General features: G+C 41.1%; 1 protein-coding gene across 1 annotated transcript in view; it reads right to left on the reverse strand.

Annotated features, from left to right (window-relative positions):
- Window positions 1-7,333: 7,333 nt before the first annotated feature.
- CRY1 (cryptochrome circadian regulator 1) overlaps window positions 7,334-13,356 on the reverse strand; it is a 33,841-nt gene continuing 27,818 nt past the window's right edge. Inside the window, exons 8-14 of the mRNA XM_065743080.1 lie at window positions 12,757-12,908; window positions 12,461-12,663; window positions 11,597-11,698; window positions 11,198-11,293; window positions 10,143-10,214; window positions 9,927-10,034; window positions 7,334-8,009 (exon numbers count right to left, since the gene is read on the reverse strand). Coding sequence (XP_065599152.1) covers window positions 9,931-10,034; window positions 10,143-10,214; window positions 11,198-11,293; window positions 11,597-11,698; window positions 12,461-12,663; window positions 12,757-12,908 — 729 coding nt within the window. The 3' untranslated portion in view covers window positions 7,334-8,009; window positions 9,927-9,930. The remainder of the gene's footprint in view (window positions 8,010-9,926; window positions 10,035-10,142; window positions 10,215-11,197; window positions 11,294-11,596; window positions 11,699-12,460; window positions 12,664-12,756; window positions 12,909-13,356) is intronic.

Consider the following 13,356-nt stretch of genomic DNA (forward strand, 5'->3'; position numbering starts at 1 on the left):
AACCAATGTACAAGCCAAATTGCACAGCCTACTCAGGTCAACTGGGCACAGCTGACTCCAGAAACTGCTTCTGGGCCCTTCCTATGAAATGCCACAGCGCATGTTTGCCTGCTGTTGTATGATCCTGATCCCTGTCCTAAGGCTGAGCCTCAGATGTATGTATGAGGATACCATTGCAGGTCAGTCCCAGAGCTGGGGAAGGCTACTGCCCAGCATCGTAAGCTGGAGACAACTGCACACGTCTCTGCAGAGATGTGAGAGGATCCCATAGATATAACCAGAGCAGTGCTTTTACTCACATGGGAGTGCTCTGAATCTCCTGCTGCCTGCATATCACTTCAGTACTTTCCATTTACAGAAACCATTTTTCATTCACTGTCTTTAATGAGACATTCAGCTCCACAACAATATCTAACTCATCAATCTCCTCCCTTCAAGAGCACTTATATTGATCTTCTGTTTTCTTCTATTATATACAGAGCTATACACACAAATGCATATACATAATGTGTGTATACTGTAGGTTCCTTTCTTTTTTGTTCTTTGTTGTGTTTAAGTCAAGTTTGTAACACTAGTATAATTACATGACTGTTGATTACCTTATTGATTTATTGTGCCCTGAATGATCTTTCCTCCTTTCTGCAGCTGCCTGAAATTTCCCAGTTGCTCTTAACGCTCTGTTTTTTAATACATTTCTCTCAGGAAAAGTATTAACCAGCTTCTGTGTCATGTCTTCTCCTGCTTGTTAGTTGCCTGATGAGATCTACCCACTCATACATAGTTTTCTGGTGAAATACGCTCTGCAGCAGTAAAGTGTATTTATCCTGACCTTCAGGGAGTCTATCTGACTCAAAGCTGAATTCTAACTAGCCTCAGATTACCATTTAAGAGATTTTGCAATGTCTGCCCTCCTAACTAGGTCCACCGTGTTACCTAGAGCCCCAAGAGACAGCTCTGCTTCCTTTCTCGTTCGGGCTCAGTCAGCTCCCAGCACAATCATTCCCAGATTTCCAAAGTCAAAAGCTTTACATACTGTCTATCCTCTGTCTGGCCTGGAACAAGACACAGTTGCCTTTGCTACTCAGTCAAGTGTTACTGAAAATGTGGCAGATAGACAATATGCTATGCAAAGCAGCAAGCCTTTGGGGGGTTTGAGGCATTGAGTAATGCAGCTTCTCCTGTGGGAGTGGCACTGAAAAACAAACCAGCTGTCTGGATTGAAATCACCAGCAATTAACAGCAGTTTCAATTACCCAGGACAGAACTTAATAAATATTTGCAAATTACACCCTACCTATTTTCACACGAACTGTGGAAGCCCTTGAGAGCCCAGATCAGAGGGACAGTGGCAGAGGGAATTGGGAAGGTCAAGAATTCAGCAGATATTTCAAAATTCTCTTCTTAATTAGAAGATGCAAAGCCTTCTCTGCTGTGCAGAGTTGGGTACAAGAGCTGCAGAGAGAAACTAAAGAGGATTTTCAGAAAGAAATTCTGCCAGAGCGTTCTCTTCACAGCACACACCATGGAAGAAATCTCAACAGGAAGAGATCCCACCCCTGCCCAGCCTTCAGAATCCAGTGGAGACACCACAATTGCAGTTATAATCAGAGAAAAAAGGGCCCATTCATATAGGCTTGTCTTGTGAGAAGAGGCTGTTCTGGAAACGAGTGTCATTGCATACCAGAAGATTTCTTTGGGCTGAGGGGATCTCAGTCTCCCCCTCAGAGCTGAAACTCAGGGTTCATTAACTGTTGCCACGTTAAAATGCATCAAGTCACAATAGCTGCAGAGAGAGAAACCCACCACAGATCATCTGATAAAAATAGCTAAGATACACTGGGAATGGAATCCATCACCACCTCTCTGAAGCCACAGGAATCTCCTCCCATTGTAAACGCGCTCCATACGACACAATGCCAGCTCTCGCAGGAGCGATAGTAAAACATAAATCACGCTAACTCAGAACAGCACCCACCAAACAATGCAAAACGCCTATCAACTGAGGTTTGACTCCACATTCGGAGAAGCATGTCTGAAGTTGGAGCATCCAGGAGGGCGGCTGGAGACAAGAGCCAAGTCTGTTTCCATGGTGAGGGGAGGCCACCTACCAGGTGAGCTCTGTAACCACTGGCACAGATTGCCTTACACACTCGTGTATTTTGTTGCTAGCTCATTCTGGGCAGATTATGTGCTTTCAGCGTGTCTAACAGCCAACGCACAGGTAAAGAGAGCCTCAGTTTATACACAAGCATAGAGTCACAGATCTGTGGTACCCGTACGTGCACCTGTATTTTTCCAAAATCCTATCATGTACTCGAGCAAAGTTAAGAACTCCTGAGCATCTCCAGCACCCAAGTGTTCCCTCCATGTAGCCATGTCCTTTGTGTGATGCTATACTAAACGCTTCGCAATGAAGCAGTAAGGCGTTGTTCCTCATGCGTAAAGGCAGCAGAATGAAGTTCAATGAAAGAGAGCCTTATATTCACAAAGGTGGCCTGATTTCCACAGGAATCTAATCAAAGTCAGCTCCTCCACCAGCGCGTCTGCCAATTCCCACTGAAAGCAGCTTCAGAGGATAATTAATTTGGTTAAACCTGAGAGTGACTACATTTTGCTGTCATTTGTTATTCAGAGACTGTCTAAAACCAGGTTTAGGTCCTGAGATTGGGTATGCAAATCTGAAAGCCTTTGCACATGAAACATCTCCCATGTCTTCATTTTTGTCACAAGCTTCCACATATACTAATGAGGAAGAAGAAGAAGAGTGATTTCTCTTATGATGCACTCTAATCGCCCACTTATTCAAAGGGATGTGTACACACATGCTAAAAATCCACCCAGAGCCAGTGGTGGTAAAACATGAATTCAATAAGGGTTCATCAAGCTGTATTGCTGCAGTTTCAAAATCGCATTACTCTTTATCTGGATCCATGGGTGCACACGATTAGGACTGTAAGCATATGACAAAACGCCAGGCAGTACAGATGCTGTCCAGTCATAAAGATAACACTCCAATCCTTTCCCATCTATGGACATCGTTACTTCACACAGCATTTTATCACATGGAGCATGAAACTATAATAAATCTTTCAGATGCTAAGTCAAACATGCATTAAGGTAATTTTTCCCTTACTGGTTGTGAGTTGTTTTTTCACATGGCTGCTCAACACTCCAGTCCTTAAAACAGGGTTTCACATGCTATCCCAAGATAAACCGGATGCTCCAGCTGTCTCACTTTACCAGAATGCTCAGCAGGCACCACAGTAAGCACCAGCAGTCCCAGCCTCATTGAACTGCTGAACATCCCGAGTTGGAAGGGACCCATAAGGTTCATCAAGTCCAACTCCTAGCTCCACACAGCATCCTCATGGCTTAGTTAGCCCCACCAGCACACAACACTGAGGAAAAGCTCTTTGTGAGCTCCAGATGCTCAGGAAGAATTGCAGTACCAAGAGCATGGCAGAGGCTCATCAAGTGCCAAAGCAGAACAACCTGAAAATACTTCAGAAGAAAATCGTACTATTGAGTACCTAAAGTACCCCAAAATGATCACTGCTTCCTCCTTTCTCACCCCCTCAGAAAAGGGCAGTGCTAACTGGACGCAGTTACCAAGGTAGTCAAGATGAGGGATGCTAGTTCATACCGGATAAAAGATCCTTGAGAAACACGTTACAAAACAAGTAATTAAAGACCTTGAGATGGCTAGTGGTCTGGAGCTCTAGAAAGAGCAATAAGATCCTCAATAAGATCCTCCCTCTCTATAATTGCTGTCTGTAAATTGCTCTTTTATTAAATATTTATTGACTTGCTTACTGGCTACTCCCAGTCAGAACGACCACGTTTAACAGGATTATCTTCCTACCCCAGATGTGAGTAGCAGAGATAAGAGAAACAGAGATAAGGATAACTCACCTGCATTTGGTGCATGAGTTGCCACTAACCCAAGGTCCTGGGGTGTAATCCTGCACATATGCTGAACTTGGGCATTTTGCAACTCTTTTGTAAGCATTTTGTAGTCACAGAGTTGTGTCAATGGGAAGGACCTTTGAAGCTCATTTGGCCCAACTCCCCTGCAATGAACAGGGACGCCCACAGCTACAGCAGCGTGCTCAGTGCTCCTCCAGCCTGACCTTGGATGTCTCCAGGGACGGGGCATCCACCACTTCTCTGGGTAACCTGTTTCAGAGCCTCACCACCCTTACTATAAAAAAGCTTATGCCGTATATCTAAATCTCCCCTCTTAGTTTGAAACCATTTCCCCTCGTCCAACCCTAAAAGACCCTGCTAAATCATGGCATTTGCAAAGATCTGTTGTAAGCAGAGCAGTGTCAGGCCGAGGAGACAGGCTGCTTTCCTCTATCTTCTCCTTTTCTGCATCTTCTATCTCTGCCTTGCATTTTTGTAAACATCATTGAAATGAACTCCACTTGCATTTTTAAATTTGAGTTCAATTTGCATTTGAAACACACACAATTGCACTTCAGGAGCCTAGATCACTTGAACATTATCTCCTGTCTGGCAGTGGAGTATAATTACAGTTATGTCTGCTAAAAATTTCCTCTGGGTAGAGCCCAGATTTTTTTTTTTCCATGCTTGATTTTTTTTGGTTCTTTTTTACTTCCTGAGAAACAAATTGCAGTAAACAGTCAACTTGAAAGGTGAGACAATGTATAAGGGGTGTTTTGTCTGTCTTTCCCAAGCAACGCTTGCTTGTAAAAATAAGGAAACTGCATGAGGAAATAGGTTCTTTCTGTCCTGTTTCTTCCTTTTCAATCCAACCCAACGCAGCTTAGAAGTGAACAACATGGCTATGCTAGTGGGAGAGCACGCCCCAAGAACAACAGAGCCATCTGGAACATAGCTTGTCTTTCACATTGCTGTCGCTACTGCTGAAATGCACCACTGATACAGGTTGGTGTGTTTAGCAACAGCAGGTTACTTTAAGAACCAATCTATTAGTTTAGCGTGAAGGAGTCCACAAGTGATAGTTGTAAAACTTTCAACTTCAGTGGGTAAACAGCCTTGTTTCCCTCAATAATTTTGCACTGGGGACGTAGTGGAATACTTTCATCTTTTGCACCCGGTAGATGCAAGGTCATCTTCCTCGGATTCCACATATATTGTTTTAGAAGTTGCTTGCTGTGGCCCCATAAGCAATGGAAACCTTCTAAACTGGGGAAAAGTGGGTGGAAGAGGTCTCAGTGATGAAACTGATGGTGGAAAATGAGGAAGAAGTGGGCACTTGACCACCCTAGACACCACTGAGCATACCCTAAGGGATGTTAGCATATATTAAGTCACCATAAGCACCCAGCAAGCATCGATGGACGTCAGTGGGTGCCACTTCTTCCATGTAGCTAAACTCAGTGCCACACCTTTGCTTCATACGCACCTCTGTGTCAGACGTCGTTCTGTCAGCCTTGTCCCCGCTGCCACCTGTCACACGGCAGCACGTAAGGGCACATCGGTGGGAAGGTTCAGCCCGCGCTGCCATCCGACCAACGCGCGCCTCCGACGCAGCGTAAAACAGGAGGCATTGCTTCCGGAGCGGCCCGCGTGCCTTTGTGCGGCCGAGCCAACAGCGCCACCTAGAGGGCAGCGCGGCAACAGCAGCCCGCCTTCCCGCCGTGACGAGCTCCCGGCCAGGGGGAGTGGAGTCCCAAAGTTACAGATCCGGGTTACGGTTCGTGTAAATGCCGCTTTACAACACAAACTGGTCACTGACATCGGGAAGCACAGTTACTGAACTCTTTTCTGCATTTTCTCCTCGTTCTGAATCAAAGGTTCGCCCTGAAGGGTTTGGTTTCCAGCCACGTCTGCTAAGAAATCACGGAATCACCAAGGTTGGAAAAGACCATCGAGATCATCCAGTGCAACCATCCACCTACCACCACCATCTCCCCACAAGTGATACTACTGTGCCCCTCATCCCTACTGGGTTTATAACTCTTCCTCAACAACCACAAAGGGGCAGTAGTGGGAGAACGCAACTGAAATGACGCCGCAAATTGTCCTTGTCCGCACCAAGGAGAGGAAACCTTTCAAGCAGTTAAGGAGGGCATAAAATAAGTTAGCACAGGAAAAACAAAATTCTGAGGAGTTAATTACCTATTGAACATGCACACCGCTTGGGGGAAAGAAAGGTGGTACTGAAGGGTGTTTTCGTACCTTGAGTTCCCCCGCAGGCCTTTCTTCGCCCATACATTCAGAAAAGCATGGTGCAGCATTTCATCTAAATAGCATGGTTTTCTTCTAGGAAAAGCCAACAGGAAAAGCCTTCTCTTGACAGAAGTCATTTCCTAAAACATTCTCTCTTTTGGACTACCATAGTCTTTCTCCCTCCCCCTCCTCTCCACCCTAAGCTAACAGAAGAATTGCTTATATTTTACTGGTTGCTTATGTTCCTAAGAAACCTCTCCATCCCACTTGGACTCAGATGTGAAAAATACTTAGCAACTGTTCCTCCATTCCATGTTGAGATTTTTCTTTGAAGATCAGTCAAAAGATTTTTCAGCCTCAATAAAAAACAACCCAAAACACTATTGAGTAGTAATTCTGATGCGGTTACTGTGTCCTAATCAGTATGCAAATATATTTCATTAACTCATGCTGCAAATCTAATTTTTGTAAAACAAAAATCCAATTATCATCTAATATCAGTGGATAGCCAGAATCATGGCAACTTATTTTGCACCAAATACAGTGCTGAGTACGTTCTCAAAACTGAATTTTATTTCCAAACCAACACCCAAGTGCCCCATGACTACGAGTCAATCATATGATATTAAGAACAGGTAATTAACTCCTTCCAGACAAAAATTAATCTGTGCATCCACTCAAGCAGATAGCTGACTTAGATGCAACTCAGATTGCTTCTTCAGACAGATCTTAATGGCCTAAGAAAACACTCAGGTACAACTTTTCATTTTGGATGGATGAAGAGTACTGAATAAGTAGCTAATAAACATGCTTTCTTAGAAATTGACATCCTCAAAAAACAGCAAGTTGCTTCAGAGCAGAAAAGACTGCCAGGCTATCAAGACAATTCCAGTTACAGCCAAAGAAAAAAAAAAAACAAAAAACCCCAATCCAAGCTAGATTGTGAAGAAACACAATGAATTTAATGATGAAAAGCATTCTATGCTCAGAACACACACATACAGTTTCAACAAAGGTCCAAATTATTTGGATAGTGTTTTCCTTCAATATCATTAAGCTTGAGTGAAATTTATGTATTTCAATCTGGAAGCCACAAACAGTAAGTCTAAAAATTAGACTTCTTTCCTTTTTTTCCTCATGTTGTTTGGAAATACGTATCAGAGCAACAACACACGAGGTCATATGTATCCATACATACAGTTTTCTTTTTTATTAACAACGTATGTCATTACTGAACAAGGCAACTGAGAAATACAAGGACTGGACATATACATCAAAATTTTACAACCTGACAAAAAAATTGGCATGTGACTTATATACAGGTGTGATTAATAAAGATTACAACTCTACTGTATTTGATTAAACACAGTCCTAATCACTTACGTTATGAAAATATGGAGTTGATCATATAGAAGTCAAATTCTGGAATCTAAAAATAACGGCAGTTTAAAAACTTCAAAGCTTTCTATGTCCATCCATTTTTACAGAACGTCACTACAGCTCTTCCTAATACCATATACATGAAAGATTATCAAAAATATATCGGATGGGTCTATCACTAATGATGAATGCTTGTATTTACATTAAGTTAGCAAATACTTCACCAAATACTTTATATACAAAACTCAATCTGTCCTTTGTGAAAGAGTCATTAAAAAGTTAAAAACCATAGAAATGCCAGTTAGAAATAATGCGTTCCAAAAATTGGACTTTACAACAACTGCAAACAATTGAAAATAATTTATGAAAAAGCATGTTATTCTGAGTACTCTCACAACTCTTTAGATCCAATACAGAGTAGCAGAAACTTTGTCCTGGGTATTGAGTGGTATTTTCCTCTTCCAATAACACTACAAGAAAAAAAGAGAAACATTCTGCTTAAACAGTTTGTCACACAGGCTTTAAAGAAGGTGGAAATAATTCAAGGAAGCAATACTCTTCCCCTTCTCAGAGCAGTAAGCCCTGTCCCCATTCATAGTAGCTCAAATACTCAGTTCTTGTTTCTTTCTCCTTAGAGACCAGGAAGGAGAAGGGAAAAAAAGTATTCGCATACTCAGTATTTTAATACCGATCTAAATGTAAACATCCTTTTACCAGCAGTGCTTTTCAAAATTTCCTGGCTGATTTCTGCATTTTACCGTGATGTTCTCTTCCAGAACGCTTTGAACGCCCATACCAAAGGCAGTCTTCTCTGCCAGACTAGATAACCCTCCAACTCGTTTCTCAGTGGAAAAAACTTAGTTGGGAACCAAACATTCACTGTAAAGGCATTTTTGCACAGACATGAGCATCTAGAGAATGCTGCAACACAACCACAGATGCTGAATGAATCTGCATGTACTAAGGATTAGATGTCTACTGAAACATGGACTCTTAAGTTGCATTCCACTCAGGCCCACCAGAACACCAAAGTACAGTTTGAGAACACAGAAGCACAGTCTACAGGGCTTCATGTATGTGCCAGAACAGCAGACTGATCAGACTCTGGGTTCTCATCTTCTAGAAACAAGCAATAGGTAGTACGAAAGCAGGGTTCTTCACTGAATCAAATCAGCACAATACAATTGTTCATAATGCACTCCAATGACTTTGTCAAAGTGCTGACACCACATAACAAGCAAGATTAGATCTTGCTGTCAAAACCAAATGAAGTAGATTGAATTTCCCTTTTTATCTCCAGAGATGCTGACTGCATTTTCTGTGCTTGCTGCATGGAATTCCTATCTTCCAAATCCACCAAAGCCTAACCACGTTCAACTTTTATTCCTTATTCCTCAAACACAGTAAAGATCAAATCTTAAACCTCTTCTCTGAAAGTTAAGGATGGAAAGACATGTCAACAGTGACTCTCCTACCATCAAATCTTGTCCCCTTTTCCTTCAGACAGCCCTTAATTCTTTGCCTTTTCTCCTAATTCCTCCTTAGTGAGTCTCACAGACTATCTCCCTCATTCCTTTCAATTCACACTCACTGAGAGAAAGGATTTAACATTTTTGGTCTGCTCTTCTTTTTCCATATCATTAATTCTACCCAAAACAAAATCCAGTTAACTATGTTGATGATTGCATGCACATCCAACTCCTTCCCCAGTGTCTACTCCTTTCTGCACACCATCACATCTGTTCATATATATCTAGGGACATCATCTTCCGTGGATTCAAGTACTCTTCATCGTAGCTCATTTTGAGAAACATCAGCGATCTAAGCATCATGCCCAGGTTGCAAACCAATGCGAAGTGCTCAAGACTTCAAATCTTCCTCACCCCTAGGCCTTTTCATCCAGTAATTACAACAGTATTTTACGTTTTGTGATGTCTCTCTAAAATATATTCTCCTTAGTCCATCTGCATATAGGACTAATCCAGACTGAGATTTTCCATACAGGTTGCATTAGTCTTCTGATTCATGTTAGAAGCTGTTGGCACTATCTAAGGCAAGGTGCAGAGAGCAGAGAGTAACTGAAGCTATAAAAACAGCTCTGCTAACATGTATGAAACCACTTTAACTATCTTCCTTTCCTTAACATCTCAAATAAGGTGTCCAATAGCCTTTGGTTATTTACATAACTACATCCTTTCATTTTGTTTTTTTTTTCTTGTATTCTGTGATTGCACAGCACCTACAACTGAAAGGGCTGGAGCAAAAATTTAAGATCCATTACACTGCAACAACATGGATGTCATCACAGATGCTGCACAGTACATCCGGTGAACCTGCACAGTAATTCATGCATGAACAGGATACGTTTCATGTTTCTCAGTTCTTACCAGCTTAATTTGTGCTCTGCCGCTGGACTTTGGGCCCAACACTTTGAGTTTCTTCCTCCGGATTTGGGCGTTTTCCGGCGCTAATGCCAGGACCAAGAGATGCTCTTCCTGATAATTCAAAACCAGCATTTATAATCAAGACACTACTGAACTTTTATCAACTCAGGAAAAGAGTTTGGTTTGGGTTTTGGTGGTGGTGTATATTTTTTTAATTACCTGGTTGCATTAAGTGTGATTGCTGACTGTCTCCATGAGCATAGCGTAAGATACTACTTGCTTGACAGTAACCTGTTCAGATACAGTAGATGACAATTCAGAACTTCAGAAAGTGTACACTTACATTATTTACACTAACAAAAAAGACAGTTTACTCCCCCATCAAGAAAAATTCTCAGATATATTCAGGATGTCTATAACACAGTTATGCACTTCATTCATAGCAAGCAGAGTAAAGTAGTCTGCTTGGACACAGTAATATATTTTAAAGTTGTTATAAAATTTAACATTATAATACAATATAATTTAATTGGTATCATGAAGTCTCCTCATCCTCTTAAACTATCTGGTTACAGAAATAAATCCTTATCATAACAAAGCTGTAAAAAAACCAACAAATAAATAAAAGCTTTTTGAAAAAGTAGTCCTAATTAGCAAGAGCAGCTGTGGTTGTTTCTTTCTGTTGTACTCGGGTTATGTTCTGCATGTTTAAACAAAACAAAGATTACAATCTTCCACGACCAATAAACATACACTGAGAATACAGTTGTGCTCCGTTTGCTTGCACCTTTGACCTACTACCAACCACATCTTAAGTTTCTGAAAAGTAACTAGAAATTTGCTAACACATTATGAAAATATTTATAAAAAAAAGACCTGCAAAATTTGATTATATATGGAAAAGTGTTAATGAAATCAGGAAAAAGGCAACATGTAAATTTTGCAATCAGATATACAAAGTGAACTTTTCTTCCAGTATCACTCATTTAAAATAAACCTAGAATAAATTTCAATAATTTGTGTAGTTACACTTGTGATTCCCCTCACTTCCAAACACACTTACCCAGAACACTATTTGTATTTCAGAGATAAAGATGATGAAACAAGTTCACTCTAAGAAATAACTTTCATGTTTCAAGGACAGAAACAAGGCCAGTTCAAGCTTACACAACAGCTTCCACCAAAAAACATCCATGTTATTTTGATGTTTTGTCCATTTTTTCCCTAGTTGCATAGATCTGGAGATGCTCTACAGATGGGCACTCCCACAATACCTTGCTGCTGAACTCCACTTCCTCCTGTATGAGAGTCTCCCAGGGCACATGTCTGAACACCAACTGTCTGACCATCAGCAGTTCCCAGCGGAGCTCCTAGTGAAGCAGGAAAAACAAACCCACCAGGATTTCAATTCGGCAGATCAAACTGTTCGATGTGAGTTAAGAAATTACTTTGAGAGAAAGAAAAACATGAATAAAACTCCTTTGTTTGAGATTTTAAAAACTGTCTTTATACATATACTACCTATATTGAATAAAACTGGAAGAGTTTAAGTTGCTCGGGAAACTGTCTTGTGAAAACAGCTCTTCTGACACATAATGCCAAGGGCTTTATGAAAAGACACTTCAGCAATCGAGTTCCAGTACTTCTGTGTATTGAAAAAGAATATGACTGACCTCCTGTGCTACTACAACCAGAAATGCTTTCTCCGGGTGAAAAGCTCATTAGGCCACCATTTCCATTCCCATTTGGATTAGAAGGCACTGTTGCAAGAAGACCTAAGCAATGAGATAAGATATGTAGCCATAAAGACAGAAAACAAACAAACCAAAAGATTAAAGATAGCATCCATTGTTCCTCATGGCAGGCAATTCTCCACCCTCATCCCGAGTAGTGCATCTTTATAATAGGGTAACATCTGTATCTTCCCTGCTGCTGAGATCTTGACAGCTAATTCACAGTGACATAGCAGGCATTTTCCACATAATAATCTGCATATATTTTCTAGTATATATTAGTTACAAGTGCTCACTACATTGCACTGGACTGCAATGTATCCTGGTTCACTATCTCGTATTATCTGAACAAAGACTACATACACCCTCCTGAACAACCTAAATGCATATGGTTTACTTCTCAGAGAAAAGGCAAAGGTCTTTCCTAATTAGAACGTTAGCAGAGGCTGCAGCAGCTCCTATTTGAAGAGCACTTGCAAACATATGGTATGATTAAAGTTATGAATAACATTCATTTTATAACAACTGGCACTGAAGCTTATCCATACAAGAGTGTTCAGAAGAGCATACGTTGGCCAGTAATTAGCCAGAAATACCCATAAATCCAAATAAAATCTTCTAGACAAGATTTGTCCACAGCCCACTCTTTTGACCCTCCTTGGTTGTATCTGATATTTTCTTTTATTTGGTTATACAACCCTGGTTACAACACTGAGTTCACACCTATCTATGGGATTATATCGTTAATTGCTAGAAAAGGAGACACCTTTACAAATAAATAAAGCCAATAGCTTATAACCATACCCAGTCCTCTATATCGTGAAAGCTGCTGGTAGATTTGTTTCATCCTCTCAATATTCAGACGGCTTGCTTCCGCGTGATTTACCATTGGTTTGGGATAGCTGACTCCTATGACACATTTTGCAGCCTTCTGAACGCTCTCTGGGGCATTCCAAGGATCATAGATGTACTTTGCAGGGAAACCTCTAAGTACAGGCAAATAACGTCTTAAAAAAAAGAAAAGAAAAATCAATCCTTTTGAAATATAAAGCTGTTTGACAGCATTGATGAATTACTGAAAACTCTGGACTGTGAATTACCTGATATAATCTCCATTTGGGTCAGTTCTTCTGCCAAAACCCACTGGACAGTAGCAGTGAAAAAACTGCTGGAAGAAGGAACTACAGGATAGCCACATCCAGCTTCCAGCATTCACACTCCAATCTGCATCAAGTAAGAGCTCTTCAAAGACCTCAAGAAATTAGGGCCACAAGTTAGTCAGAACACGGCACATCTTTGAAGCACCTGCTTCTCAAGAACGGATCCAGGTCCTCAATTCCAAAGGCAATCCAGCTACTCAACACCAGTATTCAGAGTGCTCAGTACGGGGTTGCAAATACTTACCTAAATGCCAAACTCAAGAACAAAAGTGTGAGAGCCCATTTTGACTTTTACCCTGTAAAAAAAAACTTGTAGACATCTCAGAAAGGGGAGACTGGAAAATTGTACATCTCTGCTAATACAAACTTCAAAAAAAAAAGAAAAACCCTCAAGGATGGCTGGAATCCGATTGCTTTTAAGTGCATTTGTTGCTCATGGAAGAGCTGCTTCTTCACATTACAACTGAGTAAGCTATGCTACCTTCTACAAAGCAGAAAACACAAGGAACTTTCCAAACTGCCAGTCCAAATACCTCAGCA

The sequence above is a fragment of the Cyrtonyx montezumae genome, unplaced genomic scaffold (genome assembly GCF_038088225.1).
Source record: "Cyrtonyx montezumae isolate F1298 unplaced genomic scaffold, pur_monq_1.0 scaffold_3, whole genome shotgun sequence".
NCBI classification, from domain to species: Eukaryota; Metazoa; Chordata; class Aves; order Galliformes; family Odontophoridae; genus Cyrtonyx; species Cyrtonyx montezumae.